The 17,809-nt window shown below is 48.3% G+C and overlaps 1 protein-coding gene and 1 long non-coding RNA gene across 5 annotated transcripts in view; one reads left to right on the top strand and one right to left on the bottom strand.

Moving 5' to 3' along the window:
• Window positions 1-907: 907 nt before the first annotated feature.
• On the bottom strand, window positions 908-13,490 carry LOC131755430 (uncharacterized). Of its 3 annotated transcripts, none has more exons than XR_010840522.1 (3): window positions 13,335-13,490; window positions 10,158-10,403; window positions 908-1,311 (listed from the first exon to the last, which is right to left on the bottom strand). It is a non-coding gene; the product is annotated as an uncharacterized lncRNA (long non-coding RNA). The 3 variants fall into 3 exon arrangements; XR_010840520.1 differs by lacking the exon at window positions 13,335-13,490 and adding an exon at window positions 12,221-12,468; XR_010840521.1 differs by lacking the exons at window positions 908-1,311; window positions 13,335-13,490 and adding exons at window positions 9,459-9,585; window positions 12,221-12,468.
• A 579-nt stretch (window positions 13,491-14,069) lies between these two features.
• RETREG1 (reticulophagy regulator 1) overlaps window positions 14,070-17,809 on the top strand; it is a 125,217-nt gene continuing 121,477 nt past the window's right edge. For both annotated transcript variants that reach the window (XM_067030811.1, XM_059061936.2), the window contains exon 1: window positions 14,070-14,395. In XM_067030811.1, the coding sequence (XP_066886912.1) occupies window positions 14,085-14,395 (311 nt within the window). In that variant the 5' untranslated portion in view covers window positions 14,070-14,084. The remainder of the gene's footprint in view (window positions 14,396-17,809) is intronic.

Genomic DNA, 17,809 nt, shown 5'->3' with positions numbered 1-17,809 from the left:
CAGCTTCTGCACAAATGACTCTTTGTCATTCAGTCCTCCGTTTCAGTGTCAACTCCCTAGAAAAGCCTTTCTTCACCACCAAATATAAGATGGCTAGACTTTATTGCATCACTGGCCACTAAATGATATTTTCTTGTTTAATTATCTACCGTCTGTCTTCCCCAGTTAGAATGTAAGCTCCGTGAGAGCAGAAATCTTTTCGTATTTATTACTGTGACTCTGTTAACTGGATCCGTGTCTGAGCGTAGTAGATGCTCAGTAATTATTTCTTGAATAAATGTTGACTTTCAATGGGGGAGGGGGCACCCCAGCTGAGATTCCCTAGAGAACAGAGCCCAAGGCAGAGATTAAGTGCTGATGCTTGGGAAGTGCACTCCCAGGGCAGCAAGGATAAGGCAGTGAGGCAGAGAAGCATGGGAAGCAATGCAAAGGACCGTATCACCGTGCCCACTGCAGTTTCCCATGAGCCACCGAGAGACCCAGCCAGCGGCTCAGCAGGAGCCTCTCTGCGGTGGCCACATGGGATGTCTCTGCACAGGCTCTCCAGGGAATTCCTGCCCCAGAGCACTCCTCCAGGGAGAGGGAAAAGGAAAATGTCTCTTCCTGGCTAGGTCCTGCCTTTTGGTTCCCATTTGTTCAATTTCACTACGTGGGGAGTCAGCTCCCTCACCTTTCCATGTCATCTGGTGCCTTTTTCTTTTTTAATATTTATTATTTAATTTGTTTGCACTGGGTCTTAGTTGCAGCACGCTGACTTCTTACTTGCGGCATGCCTACGGGATTTAGTTCCCTGACCAGGGATCGAACCCGGGGCCCCTGCATTGGGAGTATGGAGTCTCACTCACTGCACCACCAGGGAAGTCCCTTTTTCTTTTTCTTTTTTTCTTTTTTGTTTAATCTGACACCTTTAAAAGCCACGAAGGAATCCACATCCCCCACGGTGGCAGGCTGAACAATGGGCCCCAAAGATATCCTCCTCCCAACCCCTACGACGTGTTCGGTTACCTTGTACAGCAAAAACGACTTGGCAGATGCGATGACATTGAGGGTTTTGGGGTGGTTCTGGGTTATCCGTGTGGGTCCAATGTAATCGCATGTCACGAGGAGGCAGGAGATCAGGTTCAGCAGTAGCAGATGAGAAGGAAGCAAGAGGTCGTATGATGCAAACGAGGGGCCACAAGCCAAGGAACGCCAGCAGCCGCTGGGAGCTGCATGGGGTGGATTCTCCCTTGGAGCCCCCAGGAGGAAGCAGCCCTGCCGGCACCTTGATTCAGCCCCGTGGACCTCATTCCAGACGCCTGCCCTCCAGAACTGTAAGAAAATAAACGTGTGTTGATTTAAACTCCTGAGTTTGTGGTAACTTGTTCTAGCAGCAATAGGAAACTAACACACATGCACTATAGCGGGAGCACTTCCTCTAAATCTGTGTCAGGAGGCTCCAAAGGCCTCAGACACACAGCCGGTCGGCCTCAAGGGGTGGAAGAGTTGTGGGCCTGCAGGGTGGCCGTCAGCCAGCTCGATGCCGAGAGCCTGGGTGACGGGCAAGGCCAGGGCACCTGAGGAGGTACATGGCACAAACACAGGGCTAGGTATTGAAAATGACAGCTTCTATTAAGAAGTTGAGGACAGAGGAAATGTGTACCTGCTGATCGTGTATCATATTGCATTTTATCATACTTCATCTCCAGTTATGGCGAGGCGTAGCTGCCTGGCTCTGTAAAACATCCCGGGGCCTCTCAGAGTGAAGTTGATACTGTCCCATAATCCGTATCTGAGTCAGACCATCACAGACATACCTTCAAATCTGGTAAAAATCTACTGAGGCGGGAACAGTTTTATTTAATGTAGATTTGATATAGAATTTATGGAGAGCATGTGTTAGGGTAACTTTAGCAAACAAACTCCTACATTTTGGACTAACACTATTAAAGGCGATTTCTTGCTTGTGTTAACAGTCCAATATGGGCGTCGTGTTGGGAGGTTCTGCTCCCGTGGTTACTCCGTGGTCCAGGCTGACGCAGGCTCTGCCTTCTTCCACACTGACCTTCCAAGGTCACCTTAGGCAGAAACAGATGGCAGAGAAGGAGCAGTTGATTGGATAAGGACGCAGACCTCTTAACCGACTCGGCCTAGAAGTTTTATCACTTCCGCTTACGATCCTCTAGCAAGATCTAGTCATGTAGCATTACTTCTATGCAGGGGATGCCGAGCAATGTAGCTCCAGGCTTTTCAGTAACAACTGTATGTTATATAAGGGGAGACTGAAACTCTGGTGGACAGCTGCCCCTCTGGACAAGAACTATTCATGAAGACTCTTTCCCCTCGAATATGGAAAACTCTTCCCCCAGCCAACAAAGAACACTCAAGGGAATTAACTCAAAATCCGATTAGTTACCGAATCCCCAGGAGCAAGACAGATGGGTAGCCAATGAAAAGAAGTCAAGGATGTATGATCAGCAGGCTAAGAGGCTACCATCCCAATAAAAAGTCATGACCACTTGCCCAATTTCCAGACCTGAGCCAGTGTTTGGACCCAGTTCCACTGATTGAAGAAAAGACTGTGTCCTCAGGAGGCTTCCTTGAGCACGTCAAGCTGGTTCTAGCTTCAGGATCTTTGCACTTGCTGTTCCCTCCATCCGGCATGCCCCTGCCTCCAGAACTTCACAGGACTAGGTGTCTTACTTCATTTAGGTCTCCGCTCAAAAGTCACTTCCCTGACCACCCTGTCCATTAAAGCTCCCTCTTCTGAGTTAATTCTCTCTCTTTTTACCCTGTTCTGATTTTCCTCACTGCACTTAGCACAGGTTAGATTGTTAGGCTAACGGTCACTTCCTAATGAATTCCATGCTCTCATGTTGTCCCCTCTCATGACGATTCGGGGTTTAGCCATATGATTTGCCTTGGCAATTGGGACATTAGAAAGGGTGACCCAAGCAGAGGCCTGATAAGTGCTTGAACAATAGGAGATTGCCCTCATGGAACCCCAACGGCCAAGTGAGGAGCCTGAACTAGCCTGCTGGAGAGGCCACAGGGGGACAACTGAGACACATCAGCTGACAGCCCCAGCCAAATGCCGTGCAGCATCTGCCAACTGATGGCAAAAGCATAAGTGAACCCAACGCCATGGCATGGATCTCAGACGTGCTGCTCCAGCTGGTCTCTCCCCAGTTGCCCACCCATGGGATCATGAGCAAATAAAAGTTGTTTGAAGCCACCAAGTTTCGGGATGGTTTGTTAGGCAGCAGTAAATTATACCTACCACTATTTGAAATTATATATCTGTGTGAAGATTTGCTCATTGCCTACCAACCCTTCTAAAATTTAAGGTCTATGAGGATAAGAATTTTATCTTGGGTACACTATGGTCCCCCTGTCTGTCTGGCCCATAGAGGCACTCAGAAGACATCTGTTGTTGCATGAATGAACAGTCTCTCATGGTCTAGCCTCATCTGGTCCTATGGCTTCCGGTAAGATCTCTAACTTTGGCCCATGGGAAAGATCTGTCCCTGTGCATCTGTTCCAATTGACCACACAACATGACCAACTGAAATTCAACATTTTCCAAACTGATGTTATTTTTCTCCTCAAATTTGTCTCCAGCCTTTCTCCTCTATTCCATAATTTAGTAATGGCACAAAAATATAACCAGTCTTTTAAGGGGCTGGGATGATGGTTAATTTTATGTGTCAACTTGGCCAGGCTTTGGTGCCCAGTTGTTTTATCAAATACCTCTAGATGGTGCTGTGAAGTTATTTTTTTAGGGGTGATTCACATTTAAATCAGTAGACTTTGAGTAAAGCAGATTGCCCTCCATAATGTGGGTGGGCCTCATCCAATCAGTTGAAGGCCTTAAGAGAAAAGCCTGAAGTCCCCTAAGGGGGCCAGAATTCTGTCTCCAGACTGCCTGCAGATCCAAGACTGAGCATCAACTCCTGTGGGAATTCCCAGCCTGCCAGACTACCCTGCAGGTAGTCTGCGAGTCACCCACAATTGCATGAGCCAATTCCTTAAATTCCGCCCGCCCTTGTCCTCGTACACACACACACACACACACACACATTCTGTTGGTTCTGTTTCACTGGAGAACCCTAATACAGGGGTTATCTTGGACCACCTCCTCTCCCTCACTTCCCAACATTCATTCAGTCACCAGAACCGACTGATGCTTTGTATGACATGTCTCCTGCACCTACCCTTTCTCTGTCTCCACCTCCCCTGTCTTGGTTTAGGCTCTTAGCATCTCTCGCCTGGGCTATTACAAAACTCCATTAACCAGTCTCTCTCCCTCATCTTCTCCCAATTCACCTGCCACTTCACCACCAGGGTTATCTTTCTAAGATAAGAATCAGATCACATCACTTACCACCAAAGCTTCCCCATCCCCTACAGGATGCAACTCAACCTCCTCAGTGTAACATGGAATCTCTTGATCAACTAGCTTGACTCCAGCTCCATCTCTCTTACTCCTCAATAAATACCCCAAATTCTAGCTATATTTAACTACCTGTGGACCCCCAAACATGTCATGATCCCTTCACACCTTCATGCTTTTGTAAAGTTTGTTCCATTTTCTTGGAATGCCTACCAATCTGTCTTCACATCCTAGCTCAGAGCTACTCTGAGCTACTTTGTTCTGAAGCTGTCTCTGGATGCTTGGGCATAATTTTTAGACAATGATAAAGATCTTTTCATAAATCTTGTTTTATTATATTGGCATTAATGTTTGTGTCTGTATTTCTCAAAAGACAAGGGGCTCTTTGATGGCAGGGACTGTGTCTTATTCATAATTAGATCCCTAGTTCTAGTCTTTTGTTTAGCTCATAATAACCACTCAAAACATGTTGAGTCCCTGTTTATGTGTTAGATTTTAAGCCCTTTGAAGGCAGAAACCATGTTGTTGTTTATCTTTGTATCACTCATGGTACCTCTCATAGGATCTTGTATATAGTTGATGTTCAATATAAGAAGATTGAATTACATAGATAACCTACAGTTCTCTGGAGAAAGAAGAAATATTTCATTTCCTGTTGTTATGATTCCCATGCTCTGTTGTCACAGTGATTTTAAGTCAAGCAAGACTTCTCGGAAAAGAAATTATCAAAGGTCACAGTCTTGGTCAAAAGGGACTAGAAGAGATATGTGTTTAAAAAATAAATAAATAAATAAAAAATATATATATATAAACATTCTCTGTTTCCTATTCTCTCATACAGTCTTCTAAAAAATATCTGTTTGAAAATGTTCAAACCCACAGGAAAGTTGAAAGAACAGACCAATGAACACCCAGATACCCCTCATATAGATTCACCCACATCCTGCTGCACCCATTTCCTCTATCTCTATTTCTCTCTCTCTCTCTCTCTCTCTCTCTCTCTCTCTCTCTCTATATATATATATATATATACACACACACACACACTTCCTTTTTGCTGAAAGCAGATGGCTGCTCTTCTGGCATTTCACCCCTAAATGGTGCATATTGCATCACTCAGAAGGAAGACATTCTCTCACGCCACCATAACATCATTATCATACCTAAGAGAAGCAGTATTAATTCAACAAGATCACCTACTATGCAATCTGGACTCAAATTACCCAAATTTTCCCTCCAAATGTCCTTGATAGCTATTTTTTTGGACCCAGAATCCAATCGATTTTCACACATTGACTTGGCCGTTATATTTCTTTATTCTCCTCAATCTCTTCCTCTGTTTTTTTTGTTGTTAAATTTATTTTATTTTTGGCTGTGTTGGGTCTTCGTCGCTGTGTGTGGGCTTTCTCTACTTGTGGCGAGCGGGGGCTACTCTTCGTTGCAGTGTGTGGGCTTCTCATTGCGGTGGCTTTTCTTGTTGCAGAGCATGGGCTCTAGGCTCACAGGCTTCAGTAGTTGTGGCTCACAGGCTCAGTAGTTGTGGCTCACGGGCTCTAGAGTGCAAGCTCAGTAGTTGTGGTGCATGGGCTTAGCTGCTCTGCGGCATGTGGGATCTTCCTGGAGCAGGGCTCGAACCTGTGTCCCCCTGCGCTGGCAGGCGGATTCTTAACCATTGCGCCAGCAGGGAAGTCCCTATTCTTTTTGATCCTTAAAGTTTTCCAGATTTGGTCAGTGGAATCCCTTTCAAGCTGGCTTCTGTGTCCTTTTGATATGAACTATTAAATTGTCTTTGAACATGTCTTTGCTTTCCAGCATGCAACACGTTCCTGACTCAGACCTACTATCAGCCAATTCTCTAAGGAGCCTTGGTTCTTTTTGGTAGAAAATAGTTAGAAACCAACACCTGGTCCCTAAGTGAGCTTATTGCCATGGGGTATTATTGATTCAGGCTCTTCCTGTGGGCAGAGCTAGAATATCAGGTCATGACCTCATAGTTACTGATAGCGCCAGTTAAAATCCTACAGCACAACCCTTGATGATCTGTACTTGGGGCTCTTCTGCAAAGGACGGGCTTCTCACCTGAGGTTGCAGCAAAAGGACACAGAAGGAGAGATTCCCTTGCCAGTCAGGTGGCTGTATCCCAGGGTGGCTGCCTGCCAGGCTTCTCAGCGTGGGCAAAGTTTCGTACAGCAAGGGGAGGATCTCTCACAAGGGAAGGCGATGAACATTATCAAAACATCCACCTGGGACCCAATCCTCACCTACCTGGGGACTTTTTTACATAAAATCAGTTTTTGAAGATTTTCTACTTAGGAATAAATTAAGCACAAAGCTGCTTTTGTAGTTTTCTCGAAGCAAATGACATCTTTCTAACTAGAAGCTACTTGACCAATTACCCCTGGAGAAAGGTCCCCCTTATCTCCTCTGAACAGAGTTCTCAGTGGAATGTCGTGGCTAAGCCACCCACCCCTGTGGGTGAGACTACTTTTGGATTCAGCACACTGCAGAGGATTCTGTGAAAGTCTGTTAGTACGCAAACTTTGGTATCTGTTGCAACTGCAATGTTTGCACGTGGTACATCTTCCCGTGAGATACTGGGTGATGATTACAAAATGGCTGGACGTAGTATCCAGATTCCCACGGAGATATCCCCAAACCGGGTCTCGACTACAGTTATCTCAAGTCATTTCCACAACAGTCTTGAGACTCAGGTATTATTCTTGTTTTAAAAGATGAGGAAACCAACACTCGGAGAGTCTGTGTTAGAACACAAAGCCAGAGAGCTACTATATTTTACTGACGCTAAGGTGCGGTAGATTTTAAGGCATATTTCATTCCCAGGTATGTTAAAATGTCGGGAGGGGGAGGTATGTTTTAGGATCAATAAAACATAATGGTTAGTGCCTGGACACTAGGATCTACAATCAAATTCAGATCTTTGTGAATGTGAAACCCACGCTCCTTGCACTTGACGAAGGATTTCCGGACAAGGAGCGGGCTGAATTGCAGAGAGAGAAACTAGGGCTGGAGAAGATGGGGAAAAGTTTAACCGTGTCAGCAGAGCCATGAATGTGAGGGCTTGCTTGGAGTGTGGACTCGGTGAAGAGTTAATCTGATGATAGTCAAGTGTCCAGATTAGCGAGCAGCTAATCTGCCTAAAAAGAAATACGACTTTCAGAGATGACCCAGGACTTTAGAAGTTGGCTTGTGATTGTTTTGATTTAGCGGTTCTAGGTAACTGGACATCGTTGGAAGCATTTGGGTGGGTGTCCCATGTTGAGAGCTGTGTTTTAGAGGAGACGTATACGGTGTGGATCGGATGAGAAGGAAGCACAGGGCTGCTACAATTTAGACAGGCAGCAAGTGACGACGCTTGGACAAGGAAGGTGGCTCTATTTTGAGAAGAAGCATTCTCAGCAGCTAGTGATAGATGAGAGATGGATGGGGAGCCCGTATGATTTATCATCCAAACCCGACACCTTTGAGAAAGGAAACGAAGTGCTATTAAAAACCATGCCAGGGCCTTCCCTGGTGGCGCAGTGGTTGAGAATCCGCCTGCCAGTGCAGGGGACACGGGTTCGTGCCCCGGTCCGGGAAGATCGCACATGCCGCGGAGCACTGCGTGCCACAACTACTGAGCCCGCGAGCCACAACTACTGAGCCTGCGCGCCTAGAGCCCGTGCTCCGCAGCAAGAGAAGCCACCGCGATGAGAAGCCCGCGCACCGCAACAAGGAGTAGCCCCCGCTCGCCGCAACTAGAGAAAGCCCGCGCGCAGCGACGAAGACCCAACGCAGCCCAAAATAAATTTATTTAAAAAATAACCACGCCAGGGCTTCCCTGGTGGTGCAGTTGTTGGGAGTCCGCCTGCCGATGCGGGGGACGCGGGTTCGTGCCCCTGTCCGGGAAGATCCCACATGCCGCGGAGCGGCTGGGCCCGTGAGCCATGGCCGCTGCGCCTGCGCGTCCGGAGCCTGTGCTCCGCGGCGGGAGAGGCCGCGGCGGTGAGAGGCCCGCGTACCGCAAAAAAATAAAAAATAATTAAAAAAAAATAATAATAACCACGCCAGACAATAGACATGAGCCAGGACCGTCGTGGGCAACCCCGACATACGGTTGCTCCGCACAGAGAAAGGAGTGACCAGAATCAAAACTCACTCCGGTCTTTCTTGCCCTGGCGACTGTGGGTTACTGTGGTTTCCAGGGCAGTTGTAAAAGCTCCTTCTTGTGCCAGGGTGGTGGCTGTCTTTGTGATTCCCCCCCTGTCCTCCCGGACAGGGCTTGTGAGGAATCAGGCAGCCCCACACAGGATGGGTTAAGAAACAGGCTTAACTCATAAGGAACAGGGACCCACTGGGGTAGACATTCCCAAAGACGGAGTCTCTTCCCTCCAACTCTATCACCTCCCTTCCGTATAGGGCAAGAGCAAGAACTACCTCACCAGTGGGAGAAGAAACGGTCTACAGGTGCACTGGAGGTCAGCGGTCAGCACAGTGTGGGAAATCCAGCGGCCCGGCACCTGCGGAGCTTGAGGCCACTGAGCCTGTGGGACCCTGGGTTCATGTGCATCTCCTGTCCCCGGAGAAAGGAGAAAGGCCTTCACCCGGCCAGGCCCTTGTCCCTGCAACCCAGAGGAAGTTCCCAAGGCTGTTTTGGGTGGCCTGGTTTAGGGCAGGGGTGGGACAGGAGAGTGCAATGGGGTAGACAGAAACCATCAATTTACAATAACTTGGCCTCCAAGCAAATGCACTATACTGTGAACGATATTAAATATAATCTCCAAATTCCTTTGAGGGCTCAGAAGGCACTTGAGTCCTGTCAAGCTTAAGTGTGCCCATGAACAGCCCTGGCCATGCCCCTTTATGCACGGGTCTAAGAGGATGCATGTGACACAGCCTGACTGCATGATCTCAACGGGGCCTGGGCCACTCTCCCAGCCTAAAGAGTCAGCAGGTTTTGTGCCTGATTTCTAATGAACTAAAATTAGTCACAGGTGACAAGCCAAATACAGACTCTGAAGGGATGTCTGTGGGATGTAACGCTTGTAGCGATTCCAGTACATTCCACCAGTCTAACTTTAGCTTAGAGAATACCCCTGGAGACTGAAGGCCCGATTTGGAGACCTGCATTTAGAGACGAGCGCACTGCAGTTTTGCTTTGATGGTGGACATCAAGCTGGGGCCTCAGGAGACTGGAACTTCGAGTCCGTCACCTCCTTGGTGAAAACAAAGAAACGACGATAGAAAAGAGAATCCACCCATTTCAGGAATCCTCCACTGCTCACGGAATTGTGTCTAAACTTGGCAGCTGATACTCAAAACTGCCCTCCGTCTGATCTGTTTGTCCGGAAGCCTCATCACGTTCTCTGAGCCCCGAAGTCCATCTGATCTGGCCTCCGAACCCATCCTAGCCTGCCCTCTGGCAAGTTCTCGTACAGGCCACTCCCTCCACCTGGATCCCGTCCAGGACCCCTGCTGCGCTCTGAGCTGCAGACCCCCGGGCCCACCTGCCTAACTGGCCTTTCCGAAGATGTCCCCAACCTGTTCCCCCTCCTCTGCCCGATCCCAGTGAAGGACAAGGAAGGAGTCTCTTCCAGTGTCTCTGCCAGGCTCTGTGGGATCCATTGCCCCAGATACTTTTCTGAAACACAAACCCAGGCCACTTTACTCTCCTGCTGAAGACCCACCTAAGGCCCCAAAGCTCAGACTCCTTAGCAGCCCATCGGGGGAGACAGTAGACTTCCGCACCCGCCCGCCAGATTCCTAAGGGTTTATACAGAGGCCTTACCGGGGTTCAGTTACATTGACCGTCAAACGGTCTCAACACCACATTGCTCTCTCATGGCTGCATCCTTGGAACAGCTCTGGCTGTGGGAACAGTGGGCAGAACATATCTTCCAAGGACAGGGGAGGGTGGGAGCCGCCTCCAGTTGCCTGGGTCCAGCTTGAGGCTCAGTTAGCGGTCACGTCCTCTCGGTGACTTCCTCCAACAGGACCGGAACGGTGGGCCAGTCTGCTGAGTTGAGCGTAACCGCTAGGCAGGTAGGAAGGGGTTCGAAGTCAATGTTCTGAAATCATCCTTGCTGATCACGTGTGTGTGTGTGTGTGTTGACGTGTATGCCTGCGGGCAGATACATACTACCTTTTTGGGCTATCCTCTTGTAGTGTGACCTCGGGTCCCTCAAATTAACCTTCCTGAAGACTTGATAAAGCTCTTTTGTCTATTATCAGGGAATAATACGTAAAACTGGGTACCCCAACTGGGTATGGTGGGCCACCACCTTGCGGTTCATTTCTGGTTAGCACCTCCCTTACAGAATGCTTATCAAACACAGATTATTCTGGGTTGGATATTCCAATTCTGATAAGCGCAGCAGTCAACCCAAAACAGAAACAGCTAATTCCTTTTGTGAGCTGGGCCTTGGAAACCAGGCACACTCTTCCTTTCCAATCCCTCTGTTGTTGTGTGATGTTCCTATTTCTCTCTGCTTAGATTGAATTATTAGGTTCTCCTAACTCAGTGGCAAAAAAATTAGGGAAAGTTAGGAATCCAGACTAGAGGATATGGTAAGAATAGGAGGGTAGAATTGCTTTAACAAAATGATCAGCACACAAAAATCTATCTGTAGGCCTAATACAATACAGCATCGATGCACGGCTCCTTCATTTAAGGACCTCCTGTAGGAGTCTAATATGAAACATTTCAGGGAAAAAAAGACACCAATATTGGGGCATTTCCCTCTCATTCAAGTCTTAGCTTGGTGTTGCCTATGTGACCTCCTAGAGTGGGAATTAATTATTCATTGTTTTTCTCTCCTATTACAAGCTTTCTAGCTACTTTTGGAAGAGAAAAGCGAGTGGCCTCTTTTAAGAGTTCCTGTGTGTCTTTTGTTTTTCTTTGCCTGAGCTGTTATTTTCTGAACTGTCACTTAGATTCAGTGGCTACAATTATTTCTCTCTCTCTCTCTCCTTTTTTTTCCCCTCTGACACATACCCATTTTCCTTGTTTTCCTCAGATCTGTATTTTCAAATCATCTAGCTCATTAATCAATCACTCTGTCCCCAGGACACAGAGATGCAAAATTCAGGAGAGAATCTTAAACGGTAAGGTTACCCACAGGGGTTTTAAACGTGACATGTTGTTGAAACGAGGGGACAAGGTTTATTTTAAGCATCATTAGCATTATTTTTACGTAGTCTTAGCACTGAATACATTATTCACACATCACAAAGATAATTAGACAAAGAAAAAACACACAGTAGCACCCATTTATGTGTCTAGGCCAGTGTCTACTCCTGTGACATTATCTGCTGGTAGATTAGAGGTCAGAGGTGAAAAAGACAGATTAGAGCAATCAGTCCAGTTTTTTTTTGTGCAAAACAGTGTTGGGTAGCATTTTACTTTGAGAGAAGGAAAAGATTTCAGAGTTGTGAGTAGGGAGCTTTATCATTAAATGGAGAGAAGTGCTGCAAACCACATGTAGCAACTGAAGTTGAGCTTTTATGTGTCTTGGCTGTCAACAGCTTTTACCATCTCAGCCTATCCTGACAACAATAATTAGAATTCCGGGGAGAAGGAGGAATGTGTCGGATCTTGCAGACCTGTTTCTGAAGGCATATCATGCTGTTTTGGACAATGGGGATATCGGGTTCCTCACCTCCTCTGCCCTGCAATTCTTCCCTCCAGCTGTGGAGTCCAGAGATGAATCTCCGGATATCACAACCCCCGGGCTGTATCCAGTGCTAAGCTAAGGCCAGGTGACACAATAAAGCATCCTTTATCTTTCAGAAGCTCAAGAGAGGGGACAACACCCGGGGAAAGATGGTCTTTCTTTTGTGGAAAAAAAATACCGGGATTGTTTCCACATTGTTGTTTCACGCCTCCCTGGCCACTCTCTACAGGGTTGTCGCGATTCTTTTCAAAGATGAGTCAGAAACGTGAGACCCTGCGTTGCCCGCGGGTCAAAAACCAAACTTCCTTCCAATAGTGGATCAGTCGAGGCCTTGGTGATCTCCTGCAAATATACATAAGGAACCGTGACCTCCACCTGCAAGTTCATAACTTCACTCGTGTTGATTTCCCTACAGAAATGACTGCCTCCCCTTCCCAACCTCCACTTTACTCCCTTACAATTCAGGGCAGATGCCGTCTCTTCCAAAAAGCCCCTTGAAACCTGACTCCTCCACCCTGTCCCTAATTTGGGATGCACGATTTAAGTAAGGACTCTGAGCCCTGAGTGATTATTTCTGTCACAGCAGTTATCACGATTGTCACCGGCCTGTCCTAGGACTGTGAACTTCCTATGCGTGGAAGCCATAGCCACAGAGCTGAGCACATAGTAGGTGCTCAATAAACCTCTGAGTGAACAAGGAATACACCCTCTTGAGGTATAACCTACATACAGGAAAGCGCACACATCTGCAATGTACTGATCAGTGAATTGCTACATATGTGTACCAGAGGTACCAACATAGATAATGACCCCCAGAGGAACACTATACAACATTCTCCAGAGGCTCCCTGGAAACAACAGGCCTTAATTGCTCTGGGAACGAGCCCCATCCATCCTGTGAAAGAAGGTTGGTTGCCAGCAGTGAACTCCAAGAGGATGTAAGATGCTCTGATTCATCCCAGGTAGAACGCTCTGGAAGGGGAAGGGACATTTTATTCCAGAGAAAAGTGACAACGGGGATTAAACAACAGAACCTTTTAAAAATGCAAATCGTGAAAAGGGAGCATAAACATTTACCTTTCTTTCCCCCCCCCACCCCCCGCCCACTCACCCGGAAGCACCAGAGCCAGTGAGGCCCCGGAAGGAAGGTCTCAGGACTCTGTCACGCCCTCACAGCGCCTTATCCTGATACCTGTTGTGACCAGAGTGATTCTGAACGACCGACCGCAGTCAAGGCTGCCCAAACCTGTGTGACACAGGCAAGGGGTCCTGCTTCTAAGCTCCCCGCTCACCTGTGCCTCCCACGGGCCAGCGTGCGTTCTTGAGCCAGATGACGCTGCCCGCAAGTCGGAGAGGAAGCCCCCAGACCCCTTCCCCATCCCTGCGGCCTGGCTTTCCTGACTTGTGAAGCCAGAAGGCCAGACGCTCGTGAATTGACCCAAAATGTTTTTTTTTCCCCTTCCTTTCTCAATCCAACCTTTATTCGCAGAGGACTAAAGACCTATGCCATGGGTGCGCAATCTCTCCCTGCAAGGGCACCGGGCCTGCGGGGGGGCGGGGGGCGTCGGGTCGCTGGCGGCGGAAATGCGCTGCCGGGGGAGGGGTGCCCGTTACGCCCGGTAAGGCTGCGGGCTGGGCGATCGGTGGCTTGAGAAAGTGAGGATATTCCAGTTGATTCCGCCCGTCGCCCTGACTCCCTTTTAGATAAGTGGCCGGGCGGCGGTGCTCTACTGCGCCGTCCCCCGCAGCTGGGAGGGAAAAGGCGGTCACGCTCCCTCGGTCCCGGGCGGGGTCCCCGCTCCCCCCGGGACGCCGCCCCGCTCGCACGCCGGGGCGGCCCCGCCCCGCCGCGCGCGAACTGGGCCGCACCCACTTCCCCCGGGAGGCGGCCCGCCGCGGCCGGGGCTGACGTCACAAGGCACCCAGCCGCCGGCGCCCCGCGGTGCGCGCCCCGCGCCGGGACCCGCCGTCCTCTCGGCGCGACACCTAGGCGCGCCCGCGCGCGTGCCCGTGCCCGTCCCCGCCCGCCAGCGCCGCCGAAGATGGCGAGCCCGGCGCCCCCGGAGCCCGCCGAGCAGGGATGCCCGGCTCCCGCAGCCGCCGAGCAGGCGCTGCCGCCGCCGCCGCCGCCCCGGGCTCCCCGCGAGGAGCAGGAGGGGGAAGCTCAGGAGGAAGGGGCGGCGGCGGGCGCGGGCCGGCAGGTGGAGGAGGCCGCCGGCGGAGTGGCCGCCGCGGTGACCTGGCTGCTGGGGGAGCCCGTGCTGTGGCTGGGCTGCCGCGCCGACGAGCTCCTGAGCTGGAAGAGGCCGCTGCGCAGCCTGCTCGCCTTCGTCGGGGCCAACCTGCTGTTCTGGTGAGAGCGCGGGGTGGGTGGGGACGCCGGGGAGGGCAGGTGACCTTGGGGCGCTCGGGGGCGGGCGGAGGGCGCGCCCAGGGACGGTAGGGGGAGGTGCACGCCGGACCCCGCGGAGGAAGGTGTCAGTCCTGGCGCACTTTCTCGGTCACCTTTCTCAAACAGGTAGACACACACGTCAACTTTCCTCCAGACCCACCTCCCTGTAAACAGATGTCATCCTCCGTGTGTGTATGCAGCCTCGCGGGAGAGGGGGTGGGCTGACCCCACGCACCTGGACCGACAGGTGTGCCCGGAGTGCACTTGGCCTTCGCTTTCCGAAACTCGCAGGTCTTGACCTGCTCGCCCCAAGCCTGCCAGACCACAAACACTTGAACTTGCATTCGTTCTTGCACCCAGAGCGGGCCTATCTGGACCAGCTTAGGTACACGCTGAAGACTGAGCCTGTGTCCATCCGCCACCTGAGATGGGCACTGAATGATTTGTTTTTCCGTTCTCTGGAGGGTTGGGTTTACTGTCTTTACTCCCTGATGAGAAAACAGGCGGCAAACAGGTGGATTAGGTACATCACCGCGCCCCGCAGGTGTGCAGTGTGGAAAACAGTCGTGTTTTTAGCTGAAGAACACAGAGAATACACAGAAATGTTCTGTGAAAAGCCCCTGATCAACAGGTTTGTCTCTTCGAAAAGCACCCTTCACCCTTAAAGACAGGGGAAGTGTGTGGCTCCTTCATTGAAGGACGTGCCCTGTCATCTGTTACCAGTCTGATGGAGGGTGAGGGTGGAGAAAAACCTTCTTTGTCTGCAACTGTGTCCTCATAACAAGCATGACCCACACGCTGCAGAATAAGCAGAGCTTCAGCAGTGGATACTTGTTACAGGACATAGATTTCTTAAGCTTAAAGTGAGGAAATAAATGACCAAAACATACACAGCCTGCCACTTTCTAGGTTAGCTCCTTTAACCTGAAGGTTTTTCTGCAGATCTGTGCTAGTCCTGGTTTTTCTCCTGAAATGAGCTGTTTCTTTCTTTTTTTTTTTTTTTAATTATTTATTTTTTTGGCTGTGTTGGGTCTTTGTTGCTGCACGCGGGTTTTCTCTAGTTGCAGCGAGCAGGGGCTACTCTTCGATGTGGTGCATGGGCTTTTCATTGCGGTGGCTTCTCTTGTTGCGGAGCACGGGCTCTAGGCGCCTGGGCTTCAGTAGGTGTGGTGCGTGGGCTCAGTAGTTGTGGCTCATGGGTTCTAGAGTGCAGGCTCAGTAGTTGTGGCGGACGGGCTTAGTTGCTCCGCGGCATGTGGGATCTTCCCGGACCAGGGTTCAGGCCCGTGTCCCCTGCATTGGCGGATGGAGTTTAAACCACTGTGCCACCAGGGAAGCCTGAGCTCTTTCTTATTAGACCCCCGAACGTGAATTAACCGCACTTTGGGTCTCTTAGCTATCTCTGTTTCTAGAGTTTATTCCATAGTTCTGCAACCTGTTAAGAAGTTACAGTGGGCACTCAAAAGAAGAACGATACAGTGTCTGATGCTATATTGAGCAACAGTCCCATAGTCTTAGGGCTGGGTCTCCCTCATTTTACCAATGAGGTAAAATTCTCTTTCTTAATTTTAAATTTTATTTATTAAAAAAAATAGCCAATAGCCTCAGAGTTCAAAAGTTTAAAGATACAAAAGGTTAAACACTCTGTAAATCTTTTTCCCATGCCTGTCTCTGGCTACCCACTTTCCTACCAGAAGCAACCAATGTTACAAGTTTCCTTGTATCTTTCCAGATAGTGCATATTTCAACACATACAAAATATTCTACGCAAATTGTGGAATACTATCTGGACTCTTTTTCTTCTTAGTGTACTTTGGCGATCACTTCCTTGTTCTTTTCCAGCTGCACAGAATTCCGCTCTGTGGATGTCACGGATTAACCTGTCTCCTACTGATGGACTAAGGTTATTTCCAACTTTTGCTATGACAGCATTATAGCTAATGGCCTAAACATGCATTATTTTGCATAAAAGCAAGTATCGCTGTAGGATGAATTGCCAGAAGTGGAATTGTTGCGTCAGAGGAGATGTGCACTTGTAGTTTTGATGGCTATCACTGTATTATTGTGCTTCCCTGGAGTTCTACCAATTTATACTCAAAACAGCAGTGTGTGTGACTGCCTGTTTCTTTATATACCCTTGCCAACAGCATTTTATTAAACTTTTTGATTTGCAAATCTGATAGGTGAAAAAGGTTATCGCAGTATGGTTTTAATTTGCATTTCTCTGCGATTGAGCATTTTTTTCTCACATTCAAGAGCCATTATAATTATCTTTGCGTTCGTTATCTGTTTACAAATAACTTTTGTCCATATTTTTAACTGAGCCATTGGGCTTTTTCCTGTTGATTTGTAGGAGCTCTTTTTTTAAAAAGAATAAATTTATTTATTTATTTATGGCTGCGTTGGGTTCTTGTTGCTGCGCGCAGGCTTTCTCTAGTTTTGGCGAGCTGGGGCTACTCTCCGTTGTGGTGCGCGGGTTTCTCGTTGCGGTGGCTTCTCTTGTTGCAGAGTGCGGGCTCTAGGTGCGTGGGCTTCAGTAGCTGTGGCCACGGGCTTAGTTGCTCTGCGGCATGTGGGATCTTCCCGGACCAGGGCTCAAACCCATGTCCCCTGCATTGTCAGGTGGATTCTCAACCACTGTGCCACCTGGGAAGTCCAGGAGCTCTTTTTATATTAAGAACTTTAGCCTAATTTCTGTAACATGAGTGACAAACATTTTTTTCTGTGATGTATTCTTAATAACATCTATTGAAAAGAATGATTTTTGCATAAAATAATTGAAGGGCATGTTTGGTATCATTCGGGAGTGATGTTTTCCATCCATATATTTTTTAATAAGTCTAATGGCGAGGCAAACAATGGCCAGGCATTCAGTCTAATTATAGCTTCCTGTTTATCTGTTTTATTTCTTCTCCTGTTTGGAGAATTTACATTCCGTGTGGATAATTTCTTGGACAGAAACGTGACAATCCTGCCTTTTAAATTTGAAATACTTGTTAATTGGAATTTCTGACCCATTTATTAATTTTATTAAAATGTTGGTTTTTTCCTCATTGTTGCTTTTGAGGTTAAAATATTTTTCAAGGACTTTGTTTTCGCTAAATAGTGTACTTAGGTACACTATTTTTGAGATCAAGTGATCTCAAATTATGTGGCAGTCTAACACTGTGTCCCAAAGACTCTAAAGCTCTGGGGTTTTTTTTACGTTTACTAATTGTTTTATTTTCAATAGTGGAAATTGAATACAACCTAAATGACAGAACATAAGACAATAGTTTCATAAACTGAAGTAGTATATCTAATGAAGAGATCATGCAGTTAGCAAAATGGTAATTAAATATACTGCATAATGTAAAGCTTTGTATTTTTTAATTA

The sequence above is a fragment of the Kogia breviceps genome, chromosome 4 (assembly GCF_026419965.1).
Source record: "Kogia breviceps isolate mKogBre1 chromosome 4, mKogBre1 haplotype 1, whole genome shotgun sequence".
Taxonomy (NCBI): Eukaryota; Metazoa; Chordata; class Mammalia; order Artiodactyla; family Physeteridae; genus Kogia; species Kogia breviceps.
Note: the sequence above shows the minus strand (reverse complement) of the source record. Positions and strands in the feature narration are given on the sequence as shown.